At 43.3% G+C, this 16,192-nt stretch overlaps 1 protein-coding gene across 1 annotated transcript in view; it reads right to left on the bottom strand.

Annotated features, from left to right (window-relative positions):
* MYRFL (myelin regulatory factor like) overlaps window positions 1-16,192 on the bottom strand; it is a 942,772-nt gene that overhangs the window by 603,735 nt on the left and 322,845 nt on the right. Inside the window, exon 10 of the mRNA XM_069629965.1 lies at window positions 9,012-9,207. Coding sequence (XP_069486066.1) covers window positions 9,012-9,207 — 196 coding nt within the window. The remainder of the gene's footprint in view (window positions 1-9,011; window positions 9,208-16,192) is intronic.

The following is a 16,192-nucleotide window of genomic DNA, read 5'->3' as shown; positions in this document are numbered from 1 at the left end:
TTGCAGCAGTCCACCCTCCCACAGCTCTGGAACTTACCCTGTTGGACCTCCCGGCCCGAGGTAAAATCTCGGCCCTATACAAACGCTTCCAGGGGGATTTCCTCACCTCCAAAACTCTTGCCATGGCGCACTGGGAGGTGGATCTGGGCCATCCCATAGAAGATCAGGCCTGGATAGACATATGGTCCCGAGCACACTCCTCCTCAGCCTGCATCACCAACAGGGAATGTGCCTATAAAATATTGTTACATTGTATTACTCCCCCCTGAGGCTTCACCACATAAATATTTCCCTGGACCCGGCATGCTGGAAACAATGTAGACACACGGGGTCCTTCTTCCACATGTGGTGGACATGCCCACAAGCCCAACAATTCTGGAAAAAATGCCTGAATATTATAGAAGATATCACTCAAACAACACTCCCCCTAGAGCCCGAACCTGTCTTGCTGGGTGCTCCTATCCCGGGAATATACTCGAGGTCAGGGCCCAAAGCCAAGCTCCTGTCCCAATGCCTTCTAGCAGGAAGGATAACAGTCGCCCGCTCATGGAAAACTAAAGAAGGTCCGCTCCTGCCCCTCTGGTGGACCAAAATGTGGGATATCCTCATCGAAGAAAAGGTGACAGCGGCGAGGGCAGGGACTCTTCACCGATTCCAGAACATTTGGGGTCCTTTTCTTAACTATGACCAAAAATTCCCAGCTCTCACCTATAAGCCCCATCAGGCCAAACGGATTCTGGACAGTGGTGACACTTCCGATAAGGGGGGTGGAGCATGGGGGGAAGGGGAGGGAGCACCAACTTCCGGGAGTGTAATCCAGACGGGTGTCCGGGGTGGGGTTGGGGGCGAGGATGAGAGATAGAATGGTCGTAAGTGATTGATGAGGCCTGGACGGCCAAAGTAATGTATTACGGTATTTGTTTCCTGCCTTGTTTAAAATAAAGATATTTAAAAAAAAAAAAACAATTTGCTCCAAAAACAAAATGGATTTGCTACTAGAAAATCTATTTTCTATTAAGTAATGTAAATCATCGCGCCTTGAAATACTTGTGTATATGCGCGTTATAAATTCCATATCATATCTTCCAGAAGGAATGTACATATCCCCTTTCTGTTACAATAGCCAACTAAGCACATTTTAAACTTTGTTCTGAATTGGTTCTGTGAGAGCAGAAAATAATACCTTACCCCAAAACTAATGGCAACTTAGTCCATACAAGATTTATATGCCAAAGATGTGTGAGAAGATTAAACATTTCTAAGCAAGTCCCAAAAAATTAGCATGTAACAGCTGAATTGCAACAAATTAAAAGCTACAGACTGATTCACAAAACGTTTTCCAGGAATATGTTTAAATTACTCCTGAAAAAGTATTAACTTACTTGTGAGCAAGTTCCTCAGAATTCAAAAAATAAATGACTTACAAGTGATTCACAAAAGGATTTGTGATTTTTATATTGACTAAAATTAGCAAAAGAGAGTGCTATTGGGGGCATGTTAAGAAGTTGTCAGAGCGTCAAGGGAGAGGCCTGAAATAAGGAAGAGGTGGAACTCAACCACAAAAATGTATCTTTCTGTTTTTTCACACTTGTTATACTTTAACATTCCAGGATAAAGTGTTGGAAGAGAGGTGTAAAAGTGAATGGAATCATATGTAATTATAATGGATGCATGTAGTAGGGAAGAATACATGTTGGAAAAATATTTTGTTGTGAGAATAAAGGTTTGTAAAAGCAGAGTAAGTTACTCCAGATCAATTTATACCATGTCAGACAGCCAATTTTGGTTGCACAATTTGACCTTTTTTGTGAAGCACTTGCAACTTACAAGATTTTCTGACAGCAGTAAATGACAACAGATTTCTTTGTGGGTACCGCTAACAGGTGAAAGTTACAATCATACTTAGGAGCTAGTTGCAACTAGATTTAATTTATTAAAAGGATAACAGTTTCATAAAATCCAACAAGTATCAATTATCAGTGCAAAGAAGAAAACATCCAAGTGAATAAATGTACTACATGAATCATATATAAAACAGTACATTAATTTGTACTCTTAATTTTCTCTTACTACAAAAAAAGTTATTCTACATGAATTACCCCCTACGTAGGAATTACTAAAAGAGTCAATCTTCTTTAAGTATAATAAATCTTAAGGCAGAGTGTGTCATTTTTCTTTTCCCAAAATACGGTATAAGCATGACTGTAAATCAAACATTGTCTTAAAGAGATTCAGTGTACTTATCTCAGAAGCATTTGCGATTATGTTTAAGCATGGAAAGAAATGGGGGATTTGCATTTTATGGCCCTGAACAATAACCTTTCAGATGTTTCATCACTGAAATATTTTGAATGTGTATCCTTAGTACTTGATAAGGGTGTGTGATATACCGATAATCTGATGCAATAGAGATTTAGGAGACAGGGATGGAAATATTACCTGATGGGAAAAATATGTAGAAAAATGACACTAACAAGAGTATGATATTTAAATTGCAATGCAGTTTACAGAGCACAAGGGAAAACGGCTATATGCAGAATGTGTGATTGAAGTTTTAAATCTATGAAGGTTGGATGGTACAATAGGCAGCAAATGTAGAATACATTCATTAACGATTGGCATATTTGTATTTATTACCATGTGTTGCGTGCATGTCCTGCATTGTCAAATTATGAAAACCCTTATTGAAGACAAATTAGAATTCCTTTTTGAATGTCAATCAGCAGTTGTCTGATTGTCTTGCATACATCTCATACAACATGTGTTACCCCCACTGACACACAGTTATTACATTAAAGTCTTCGGGAGTGTGTGGTAGATGAAATGCTAGCTCTCCAATCTTGCCTAGATCATGTTTGGGAGTGCATACAGGAAAGCAAATTACAAATAAATATTTGCATGGCAGAAATATAAATGTTTGGATTACAAAACAGGACAGTATTGTGTTCTGACATCCTTGTATACTTCTAAATAGTGTTTTGCTGTCCACCGAGAACCTAGGGTTTCAGTATGTTAGCTACGTGCCTCTAGCCCTACTAATCCATATGGTGGTAGTTGCAGACTTGTTCAGCTCTACAAGTTGAGAGCAAAGACTGTACTCCCATTGCATAAAGATCGTCAGTGGTGGTGTGCGCAGCACATGCCAGAGTGGACTCCATATTCTGCAATCACCAAAACAATCCCTAACAATTCCCAGAAAACAATAATTGCAAGGATTTGGCTGATTGATGGTGTACGCAACTGTGACTGGTCATAAAGTAAGACGATCGGAATATTGGCTGACAAAAAAGGTCAGACTAAATTTAAAATGGCAATGCAATATCAAATGCATAATAGCCTATGCTTCTATAGAAATCGAGACACATAAACCTTATCTGATGCTTTGCAATCTTACACTAATTGTCAATAGGACTTCCAAAATCTTTGAAAAGGGTGTGACTTTTGTGGTTCAAGCTGGAGCGAACCAGAGTGCCCTTGCAGTAGATCTAGCAGTGATAACTCTCACCAGTTCTAGAAACTAGCTAATGATGGTACTGTGATAAGTATTTAAGTATAATGGCACAAGCAGAAAGAGACAAACTAGGGATTGTGAGGAGCATTTGAATGCTACGCACATTGTCATTGGTAAATAACAATGTGGTAGTAATTTTGCAGGAAACCCTGATGAAGAGGCAAGAATCTGAGATCAAACCATGCACATCTTCTGGAATTTTAGATTTTACCAATGAACACAATGAACACAAACAAAAACAGTACGGCAGACTCCAACTTCTTCATATTGATTCCTTGTATTTGTGTGTAGGTGAGCTAAAATCAAAATGACCAATATAAGCAAAATATTTTAAAGTACTGGTCACAACCCTAGCTGCAAAATGGTCAGTTACAAAACCATTTCATTTCATAGAAAATGTGAGGATTTCATTAAGGAATGAGTCTGTGTGAACAAAAGGATTTTGATGCTGTGTAGAATACAGTGTATGTAGTAAATGTACTCATTGAAAACCCTGATAGGCCAAGACAGACTGGGATAGGTGTATAGGTGCAAAGAGAAAAACCTTAATATAGGAACAGAACATGTTATGTTCTTATACAATGCATGTCACCACTTGTGTGGTCCCTTGGCACTCTGGCAGATCTGTAAAGCATGAGGGTGAGGGGGGGTTTAAGTTAGTTGGACTGAGTGGGAATAAAGAGCAAGTAAGCTGTGATGTGCTGTTGGCAGCTTCAGTTCCGTTTACACACGTTCGCTGAGCGTAGGTGTGATTTTCAGTTGGTAGCCATCATGTCCTGTCTTGCAAGTCTATGTGTGGTTTGTTTTATTGTTGTGGTGTAGTGAAATGTGTGGTTTGTTGTTCTGTAGAGGTTTGGTTGTGTTTAGCTCAGAGTTTGAGAGGTGTATGCAGATGGTTGAGTTTATTCAGTAGGGTTAGTTAGTGGAGGTACCCTACTCTACCCTCACAGTTTTTATTGACTGTGGCACGTGTCCCCTCCCCTGTTGTATATTCTGAAGTGCTAAACTTACCACTCCTATGTTGTGTGCGGAAGAGTGGGTTCGCAATGGGCTATTCAGTGGTGGTACCATTCCGCCCACATCGTGCAGACCAAGTAATGGCCATATCCCTTTCCCCTTAGCACATCTCTCGCCCCATTTTCCTCTAAAGCTCTATGTTAGTAGTCCAATTAGGTCGGACCCATCTTTCTACCTTGTTTCCCGTTTTACACTCAATAGGTAAGAGTACACATAAATCCCCCTCGCATTCAGACGGCTCTCTTCCTCTCACCACCCCACTCCAGTCTGGCCTACTCTGCAGTCCTTCTCATGGGCAAATGCCTATATTTGGGACTCAACAGTAAATTTCACCTAGAGTTGAAACACAGCAGTCATCGATAAAACACGCACATTTGGGATACCAGGATCAATGGAGCAATGCCTAGATTTGGGATTCAGCAGTAAATACAGTGACATCTAGATTAGGAACAAAGCAGTCAGTGATAAAATGTGGGTGTTCCCTGGACCAGTGGAGAAACCCGGAAATCTGGCATTCAGTATTAAATGCAGTGACACCTAGATTTGAAACAGAGCAGCAAATGAATAAGCAGCTTGATTTGAGACAATTGGGCAGCTGGAGAGGACGCCTTCATTTGAGTGTCAATAGTCTATGGAGCATCATCTTACTTTGCCATACAGCAGTGATTGAAAAACGAATATATTGGGTGAGTAAAATGGGTGTGCTTAAGGTAATAAGAGTGGTAGGGCGCTGCCGGAATACAGTAATTGCTGCACTCCTCACCCAGACCACACTTACCTTGTCAGTCGCTGCTGGTTGACGGCAGCTGGCTTCACAGACGAACAAGGTCAAACATGGACTGGTGCTGACCTTTGCATTGAGACCCTTATCCAGGGCTGCCCGGGCAGAGAGGCTGCCATGCGAGGTGAGTTTTAAATAGGGCTGCAGGGCCCAATCAAGAGCTTTGGGAGGCAGGAGCAGGGCGGGGACAACGCTGCACATGCACAGGGCCTCACATAATTTATTTATTGTTTGCTTGTTAGGTGCATATACAGCAAGTAAAATACTGTTTCAAAGCGCCCACAGGGTGCGGAGGAAGGGAACAAGGGAGTGAAACACATTACAAAACACAATACTTAAGAGAGGAAAAAAAGGAAAAAGGACAAACTTACTATGCCTTGTGAGTATTCAGAACGTACAAGCGCAGCTAGGAAGAAGGCAGAGGGGGTAAGTTCTGCGTAGTCCGAGCTCATGGGTGAGCCACAGATGAAGTGCTAGGATTGTTGAGTGCTACACAGCATGGAGCCACGTTAGATGTAAGCGTGTGCCAATGCAAGTGCTGAGTGTAGACAGGAGCTGGGCCGATTGAGTGTGAGAGGACAGGAGCCCTAAGGATGCACAGGGGCCCTGGACAGCAATCACAGCAACTGTGGGATTAGCACAGGGGAGAAGAAGGGAAGGAGGAGGTGAAGGGGAAAGTTTTAAGGAGCTTCCAGAATTTAAGAATGTCCTGCTCAATGCGCGGAGGGACGAGGAGGCTGTTCCATAGGAGGGTGCCAGCTGAGGAAAGCGAATGACCACCTACCCTCTGTTTAGCAAAACGGTTTACACACAAAGAGGTGGTGCCAGAGGAACTTAGTAGTCTAGAGGGAGAGTATTTAGTAAGATAAAGATAGTGGGGTCCCCGGGCCCAGACAGCTTTATGGATGATGCAGAGGGATTTGAATTTAATCAGTGTAGCAACCGGGAGCCAGTGAAGACTTTTTAGGGCAGGAGAGATGCGGTCCCTGGGACTAAGGCCAAGGAAAAGTCTCGCTGCCCTATTCTGGATTAGCTGGAGGGGTCACAGAGTGGAAGATGGTAGATTCAGGAGGAGGCTACTGCAATAGTCAAGCCTAAAGAGAACCAGAGCTTGGGTAACATTGAGCCTGTGGGGGAAAGTGAGAAAAGGGAGAATTCCTTTGAGAAGGAACAGCTGGAAGTGGGACTTTTTGGCAATGTCCTGAGTGTGAGGGAGGAAGGAGAGAGAGGAGTCTAAGATGACTCCAAGGTTTTTGTCTTCAGAAGAAGGAGCAGAGGAAGAGCCCAATGAGGAAGGCCAGAGTGAAGGGAAGAAGGAGGGAGCAGGGGTCCCGATGGGAAGGATCTCAGTTTTACAGGCATTGAGGCAGTGATTATTGGAGGTGCATCATGGCTGGATGGCAGATAGTCAGTCAGGGATGATGGAGGGCTCAAGGGGGTCAGCAGGAAGTTTGAAAAAGAGCTGTGTGTCGTCTGCGTAATGCTGGAAGTTGGAGGAGAAGGAGGAGATGAGGCGTGCAAGCAGAGCAAGGTAGATGTTAAAGAGCCAAGGGGGAGAGGATAGAACCCTGGGGGACACCACAGGTGGGGCAGGAAGAAAGAGAGGTGAAGGAGCCCATGATGGTGGTCAGTAAGGTAGGATGTCAGCCAGTACAGTGCCCGTTCCGAGATACCAAGGGTATCGTGGAGCCTTTGTATGAGGATGGAATGGTTGACCGTGTCAAAGGCAGAGGAGAAATCGAGAAGGATGAGGACATCTGGGGAGTTGGAGTCCAGAGATGGGAGCAGTTCTTCACGGGTGTTCAGAAAAGAAGTTTCTGTGCCTCTGGATGCTCAGAATACAGATTGATGGTCATGGAGACAACCAACAAGTTCAGTTTGTGAGTTGAGTTGGGGCAATTACAGCTTCTCAAGCAGCTTCCCCAGGAAGGGGGTGATGGAAATAGGGTGGTAGTTGGCAGGGCAAGTAGGGTTTGCTGAAGGTTTCTTTAGGAGTGGGTGCACAAGGGAGTGCTTAAGGGACTAAGGGAAAGATCCAGAGTCAAAAGAGTGATTGCTGACATCAGCGAGTGCAGGGGCAAGAGAAGCAATGTTATCCTTGATGGTCCTGGATGAGCAAGAAACCTTCATGGAGCAGACAACTCTGGTAACTTCTTCAGGTGTGACAGTGGAGAAGGAGGAAGGAGGAGGGTGTGGTGACAAGTAAGGTAAGGGGGTGTGGGATGGGTTGTGAGGGTGTGTAGCAAGGGTAATCAGGATGGCCTGAGTCTTGGTGGTGAAGTGTGTGGCCAGTGCGCTACAGAAGGCCTAGGAAGGAGAAGGGAGACTTTGGAAAGGTTGACAGATCTTGAAAAGTTCAGCCATGTTGTTGGGTGCACCAGAAACCCATGCCTGTATGTGGGCTCTTTTCTTGGCATGGGTGGAGAGTCTGTATTGCCTTTGGAGCAGGCGGCAAGCCAGTTTGTCAGAGGATGAGCCTGAGGTTTGCTACTTCCGTTCAGCCGTCCTGCACAATCTTTTCAGGCCAACAAGTTCGGAGTCGTACCACGTGTTGAGCTGAGAGGCAGATTTCAGGCAGATCCTCATGACTGGGGCAAGAATGTCAAGAGTATTGGTGAAGGAAATGTGGAGGTTGCTGAGGGCAGAGTCAGAGGTAGAATCAGAGGAAAGGGGGTAAGGGTGGATGAAGGTGAAAGCGAAGGCAGCAGCTGACACTCGTTTCATCAGGTGGATGTTAACGAACGAGGTTGGCAGGGCTTTTGGGGGGGTGGTCGGAGGGCCAAAGGGACCCAGGTGGGAGGAGAGGAGAGAATGGTCTGACCAGGAGAGAGGGGTGACTAGTGGGGGGAGAGAGTTCAGAGTGTATGAGGGCATCCAGAGTGTGTCCACCTGAGTGGGTTGGCCCAGAAGGGAGAATGGAGAAGGAAAGCGAGGTGCAGAGTTCAGTGAAAAGGATGGATGCACAGCAGGGGAGTCCAGTTGGATGCTGAAATCACCCAAGAGGAGGAGGAGATTGGAGGTGGATTAAAGTAAGCAAGAGCAGAAATGAGCCCATTTAGAGAGGAGCAGGGTGGTGGCGCCGGGAGGCTGGTAAATGGTAGCAATGGTCAGGATGGAGAAGGGAGAGATGACCAACTTGCAAACCAGCCTTTCAAAGGAAGAGTAGACCTGGTGCATAAGAAGTGTGGTGCATCTAACAAACTTACCAAATGCAAAATAATTAAATAATCACATAATCAGGGTTGCAGACCCATGCAAACGTACGTGGGCCAAGCCTGGAAGCTCATTTTGAGGGGCTATTTTTCCTGTGGAAATTCCAACCTGTCTTTACTCCATTGAATTGCTGACAAATGGACGTTTGGCTACCTATGAAGATGTCATGCAGAACATCCCAGTTGATTCCACTTCCATGTTGCATCTTATTATTGGTGTTTGTTGGTGACAAATGGTTTCATTTTATATATTCATTTAAACATTCAAATTCATGCACCGGACAATTATATCCAATGCAAATAAAAGTATGCAGCAGCTGCATCCAGTAGACACCTTATGGAACACGAAAACAGTAATTTTCCCAGAATCTCAGTACTCCAGAACCTTCAACCTCCCTAATAAACATGTATCAAAGCTACAGGCTGGGCAGACAAAACAACCAATTCTGTCCAACTGCCACTTTGAAGAAACAAATAGTAAATAGTTTACCTTAACACCAAAGACTTTTATGTAAAACTTTCCAATGGCACTCAGCCCCAGTTGTGTTTTTACATATTTTGGGCTTCCAATCATTCTGACGTGGACGGTGACCTGGAAGTGATTCTTTTTCTGGCAGACAAAAGCGTCATCAATCGTGGAAAAATTAAAGCCTTTGTCTGTAACCACCTGGTAGCCTACAGTAGGCCTGTAGAAAGTGGAGAGAACATGAAAAAGGCATTTGCATTTGATCTTAAAGTGCTTGCAATGATAGGATACACAGTGGTTACTAAACCCACCACAATTGACCATTAACTATGTAGAATGTGAAGGCATCATGAAGCAAGACACAGACAGCAGACCCAAAGTTCAAACAAGCTTGTTTTTTTAACTTAAATGTCAGGATGGATGAAGGCCTAACTTGCCCTATGCTAAGGTGGGATTTCCCTACCTAAAGAAACTAATGAAAGTCTGAGTCAAAGAGTTCAACTTAAAAGTCTGTCTGTGTCCAAAACCTATACTTGCCCTCACAACTAAAACTAAACAATGTGTAGGGATGTCAGCAATAAAAGAAATAGTGTTCCAAATAAAGTTCTGAGATTCTTCCAGCTCCAGGCTTACTTTTCAGCTCCCCTTCCAAAGCTCAAAGCAGTTCCACACAACTCTCAGGGTTCCCTTCCCCAAGTTCAAAACAGAAGGGTCAAAGTTCAAAACAACACAGTTCTCAAAGGATGTGGATCCTCCATAACCCTCTTACCATGAGTCATTTTCACTGGTTCACCAACGCACGTATGTTACAACACAAGTCTTTCCATGTATATTTTCATTGACTTGCTTCTTTTGAGATTTACACTCTTGACTCCTCCTTTCACTTGCTTTTCATGCAGGGCACTCAGTATAGATGCTGTTGTCGGACCACATGGTCCACCAATTACAGGTCACGTTGACAGTGAAAAGTATTTCTTGTATCAGGATTATTTTCCTCCAACACTTTACCATGGCTAGCTTGATCACCATTCACTTAGTCACACTCTTGTTTCTCTTCTCACACCCTTCTTGGGGTTTCACTTGCTTTGCCAACACTTGTATTTCAATCAATTCACTCTGTGGCATTTGCCAACTGCACAATGTTGCTTTTGTTCCACTGAAAACATGCTCATTATTTGCTTTCTCTCTGTGCGACATTGATAAATGCATATTCAATCATACTTCCATGTTACTTTAATTCTGTACGGTATTCAATAATCCTTTCAGTTCATTCAGTATTCAAAACTCATCCGTTTTTCCCTTGAAAATACCTTCAATTCAGTTCACAATTTTAAGTACCCACTTCAATATTTAAAAGTGCTTTTGACAGTGTCCACAAGGTTCAACATTCAAGAAAGACATATTGATGGTTTCCAGAGTGCCCCAGTATGAGTGGTTCCCATCTGCACTCACCGGCTTCAGGCGGCAGCTCCGATCGGCTTTGTTTCTTTCCTCGCTGTGCCTTTCCAGCTTCCACGTCCTTTGCTCTTCTCTCGCGGAGGTAGGGAGAATGCAGCTTGCTCTCCTGCAAGTCCAATATGACCGGAGTGCTTCGGCGCCCCACAGCTCCTGCTTGTGTGCCCGACATGGAGGGTGCATAGGACTTCCTGACCTTTTCTCGGCCTGCCTTGGACCTGGCGCCTCTCGCCCTTACCTGACACGGCTTTCCGCACTCGTGTCTCCCACTCCTGTCTCTCCGGTTCACAAGCTTCCAGCTCCAGCCGGCACCAGGCTCCAACCTGCTGTGTGTCCCCCTTCCTTGTGAACAGCCGAACTTTTATATCAATTGGGCTTACTAAGTGAGCACAGGTGGTGGTCATTTAGTCCAATTGCCTGAACATAGCTAAAGGCACATGCCTGACCTTTACAATACTCTGCAGGCCTCCTCCTCATCTCAGTACTAGAGTGGTGAAATGATTTACTAGTGTTCACTACTCTTAGTTGCCTCTTCCTCGTCCCAGTACCATAGTGGGATGAATGATGGAAAATGTGGGGAAATGCGTTACCATAGTCCATAAAGGTCGGGGAAGGGTTGGGCTGATCTTCATAAGGGAAAGGGGGGTACCATGTCTCGCTATTATCCTCCTCCCTTTTGTCCTCTTTCTGTAATTTTTAGATTGATAACAGCATATGCTGTTACCCTAGCTAGAGGGAAAGGGGCCACAATAGCCCATAAACATGCCTGGGATTATGGGTTCATCATAGAATGGGAAGGGGGGACACCGTGTCTCCCCTAAGGACGCCCTCTCCCCAACCTCCATGGACCCTACATCCAGGTGTTCCTCCCTCGCTTCTCCACCCCGAGGTTCAGGATCCAAAAGCGATGGCCTTTCCCTGGCCACCTGAGAAGAGGACCCAAGGGGAGCAGATGTGAGGACATCCTCAGGTTTCTCACAAGAAGCACATATTTCTTCGGACTGTGTCTATTTGCTGATCATGTCTTACCATGATATTCTGATTTTCGGAACTGATCCATAAAACTAACATTGACAGACACCACCTTCCTCATGTAGTATATTGGCAGCTCTTTTGGACTCACATTTATAGACTGCTCCTTTCCTGCGTTCTTGGTTGATTACTGAAGGTATTTTGTTCCCACTCTCCATCAATTCTCACTTTTCAACACTTTCATGCTTTGCCATGTCTGTTGGGCTGGGATTGGCCGAACACACAGAAGCTTTAATTAATACCACAATAATGAAATGAGTGGATCAATGAATGTGACTAGTATTACTAACTTGCTGGATGTAGGAAAGCCAATGATGGAATGACATTGGCTGAAAACCCTGGCTTAAGCTTGTTTGAGTTGGAACAGTGACAACCAATGGCCAACATGGCATTTAAAAAGCTAAAAAAAAAAAGTTAAGCATCACATTATGCATATGACTAATCTTTGCCAGGGTCTGTAGACTGAGCAAGTAAAAAAAGTGCCTTTGTGAGGGTCCATACAATGAGGGAGACAAAATTGTGTTGTATTGAATTAAGTTAAAGATAGTGGTTGCAACTAGACGTGAGTAAATAAATATGTTCTATTATGAATCGAACACATTTCTAGAGTTTGACAAACCTCACACCATTTCAGAAGGTTTAGGTTATGTTATTTTATCTTGCATTTGTATGGCGCCTCCTGCCATAGGTTATGGCATCGAAGTGTGTTTGACCATCAGAGAGACAAAGGGGGAGAATGATAGTCCTCATAATAATCAGAAAACTTGTACTATGTGTAAAAACATCAAAAGTAAATAAAGTACATTTCATCAACCATCAAGATCTAAAATACATATATTTAGTAATCCAGATGGAAAATATAGCTAATGATATGCTCATTACAAGCAATATATACACTATACATCTAAAAACACACAGATACATACACTTCTGAAAACAGCTCAACATAGTAGGGGAGAGAGCACTCGCAACCCCAACGATGAGCTCATAAAAATCAATCTAAGAAAATAAATATGTAACAAAACAATAAAAATGTTAAAACCAATCATAATGACTAGAAATATTGTCCCCCAGTGTACTTTAGGCCTCAGCCGCCACGCACAGTGAATACATTTAGCCACCCAATGACCTTCCTCCAAGTCATCCGTTTGTTTACAGAACTCTAACGCTACAAGAGCCAAGCGAATTTCCGCAGTAATTAGAATTGGCTTTAAGTAAGTACCTCTCAAAACCTTGAGCCATGGGCAAAAGGAGAGGATATGAATTTCAGTTTGTTCACAAGTTCCACAGGGTGGGCAGATACCCAAATTATTTGTGCCCCAAGATTTTGTAAATGAGACCAACATAAGGCTGCCCCATTCTAAAATTGACAAAAAGGGTTCCTGAAAATGGAGGGTTAATTTGGTCTAGGTCTACTTCAAAGCCGAAATACGATTTATTTCTTAAATAACAAAAACCCATTTTCAATCTGTCACAAGCATTTATCATGATTTCCCTGGTTCAAAATATAGATGTTTCACTTTTAAATCTATTTAGCACTGCCTTAGTATTCCATCAGGTAACATACAAACACCACAAAGACTCCACTATGCGCTCCAAATTGTAAATGGTATTCAAGAAATAAACTTTTCAGAGTTACTCCATTCTTAATGAAATGTATTCAATTTTTGTTTTTTCGATTTCTTTGAAAATCACGGGCTCATTTTCATTCACATTTCTTATTTCGATTTGTTTGAAAATTATAAATTCATTTTCATGTACATTCACATTTTTTGCTTTGATTGGTTTGAGAATGTTAACTTAATTTTTATTAACCTTTTCAATTACATTTCTTATATTCAATAAAGAAAAATTGTGAACTTAATTTGCTTGTATTTCTTGAGATTTGTGCACTAGTTCCTTCTAGCACCCTCTAGTACCTTCTGGCACCCTCTACACGTGTTTCCCCATGCTTACATTAGGCATGGTTCTTCAGGAGGGGATTGTGATAAGGCGCTGTCTCTATTGTAAATCGAGCTGTTGGGTTGATTACTATATTCCAATGGGTATTATGTTATTTGTGTTCATTCGGTTAAGGATCGCCTGGTCTTGCTGTTACTTGGCGGTCTGCCATGCGGTCTCTGCGGTTCGTGTTGTTTCCAATTCGTTCGATTGCGGCTCTATTTTGCAGAGATGCATCGGATTCGAGTATGCCATCAGGACGTGCCCACAAACCTTGCCCTCCTACATACGATTTCTACTTTTTTTCTTTTTTTTTTTACATGAGCTACCCACGTCTGACTCTTTCCCCCTTCCAAGCCCATGAAATGAGTTAACTCATTACAACATTTTACTTGGGCTGGAGATTGCCATGACCGTAACCAATACAATATTGGTTTCACAGAAGCCATAATGTCAATTGGGCAAAGGTCAGTTTCCAGAGGATTAGCATATTAGGTGATCGTTGGGACAATGACAGCAAGTTTTTCAAATAATTTGTTTTCGACTTTGCCAAACTTGTCATATTAGCATAGACCCACAACTCTGCCCCATAAGAGGCAGAAGTAATTGCTTGCTTCCCGTATAGTTGAAATGCTGGTCTTATCTCACACCGACCGTCTAATAAAAAAACCTTGTGTAGAAACACTACAAGTCACCAATTCGCTATCCATTGCCCATGTTCATGGAATCGTGTGCCTAGGTAGTCGTAAGAGTCAACCTGCTTAAGCTTTTGGCCATCTACTCTAATGTCCATGGCTTGAAATTTGGCAGGGTTTGCTCTCAAGACTAAGGACTTGGTTTTACCAATGTTCAGTTGCAGTTTCCATTCCCCACATTTCCTCAGAAATACAGCCATAGTGGCTCTACGCCCTTGTGGGGATGTGCATAACAGCACAGCATTATCCACAAAGAAGATAGCGGGGAAAAATGTCTAGGCCCATTTTCGGGTTGGGGGGGGGGTTGAAGCAATCTTGCAACAAAGCTGCTATCACTTCCTCTACAAAAATAGTACATTCAGTAGTGGCAGGGAGGGGTACATTTAGGTAGACAGTTTTGATGAGGGCGAGGGATAGATAAAATGCTCAGGAAGGCATCCGAAGGAAAAGGTGGAAGAGCTATGTGTACAATTGGACTGCATTTATTGTGGGTCACAACTGTATTCTATGGGGTGCAGTGCCAAAAGGAGAGCGGGAGTTGCAGAAAAGGCGTTTGCTGTGCTCGAGGGTATATGTCTGGAATTTACTAACCGCATGTTGAGCCTGGGCATGTTTGAGCCATGCCCAACAAAATATAGGTGGCAAAGACCTTCGACTTAATTCCCTAGGCCCATTTGGGAGGTATTGTATGTCAGAAATCTGAATTTGCCAGTTTACTGCAGCTCCTTGAAAAGCAAGCAAAATAAATTGGAATCCCTTTTTATGGGGGTGAGCGGTCCTCATCTATGTCATGGTTACAAAAAGGATTTATTTTATTTGCCAAAATCCTATGACAGTACTTAATTTGTGTCTGTGTTTTCTGGGGCTTATTTCCGGTACTTTGTTTGGAGGTGGGGCTGAGCAGCGGCACTTCTTTCAGTGTTGCTATGCAGGAACCTATTTCCCTGACTCGGGGGTGCTTGTATACATTTAGCTTAGAAGACATTATTTATGTCGGATGACTGTTCAAAGTCACCAAAGGACCTACTTCACCCTAAAACCTTATGGATACGTGGATATGTGATCTGCATAGGCCCGTTGTGGGATGACACTTGGATTTACTTGGACCCCTTCAAAATAGCCTTCTGCTGTTGGCTGTCAGACAGCCCAATGAAGTTAGGGGGTGGAACCTGCACAACCATGCAGTCTAATTGATCTGCTCTTCCTGTTGACGCCATGATGCAAACGAGTGTCTGCTTCTGGCCGAGCTGTGTGGCCCTTCTGGAGAACGCCTGTTTAACCTCACCCTCACCAGCAGTATCTTTTGTTTGACTTCCCTCCCTAGCCATCACGACACAAAAGTGTAATAATGCATGTATATTATGTACATTATTCATGTGCTTTTCTTTACTGGCCTCAAATGTTTGTAGAGTGATATTTAGGGAAGCCACCCTACTATGTTGGACGTAACTGCAGCAGGAGCGCTTTATTCATCACTCTGCCCCGGCTGATAATAGGCAAACAGGATCGTGAGGGCCAGTGGAGCCCTCCTCTCCAAATAATGGAGCACAGAGAGGAGTAGCAGTGCCTGGAGGAGCAAAGCCTGGAGCGGCAAGTGGATTTGAAATCCATGGCCCAGCAAACAACTGGCAAGTAAAAAAGAAGAGTTAAGGCTCCAGAAAGTGTTCATAGTGAGAGGAAGGTTGAGGAGTGGTGCAGTAGGAAAAAGAGAAATCAGAATAGGAGGGTCACATTTCTGCCTGAGGCTGAATTTATAAATGGATGTGTTATTAACCACCGAGTGCAGATTACACATTGTAGAAGGGCGCTTTTTTAAATCATCTTCTGCAAGCAACAATTGTTTACCGTCACATTGATCCTATTGATATATTGCAGATCGGCTTAGGGCAGTCAATGATCTCAAGCATTAGGAAATGAAAGCCCTCTTTTACCAACCTCATTTGCATGACGAATAGCCCACTTTTGCATCCAGGTAAAGCTGGAATAGAAATGGCAATGCAGACCACAAGCAAGAGGGAGATAGCACATTACCATGTGTGCGTAATACACGGATTAATAAGGATATACTAAGCAGGGCATCCA

This window comes from Ambystoma mexicanum, chromosome 12, assembly GCF_040938575.1.
Source record: "Ambystoma mexicanum isolate Mex_15411 chromosome 12, UKY_AmexF1_1, whole genome shotgun sequence".
Classification (NCBI taxonomy): domain Eukaryota; kingdom Metazoa; phylum Chordata; class Amphibia; order Caudata; family Ambystomatidae; genus Ambystoma; species Ambystoma mexicanum.
Note: the sequence above shows the minus strand (reverse complement) of the source record. Positions and strands in the feature narration are given on the sequence as shown.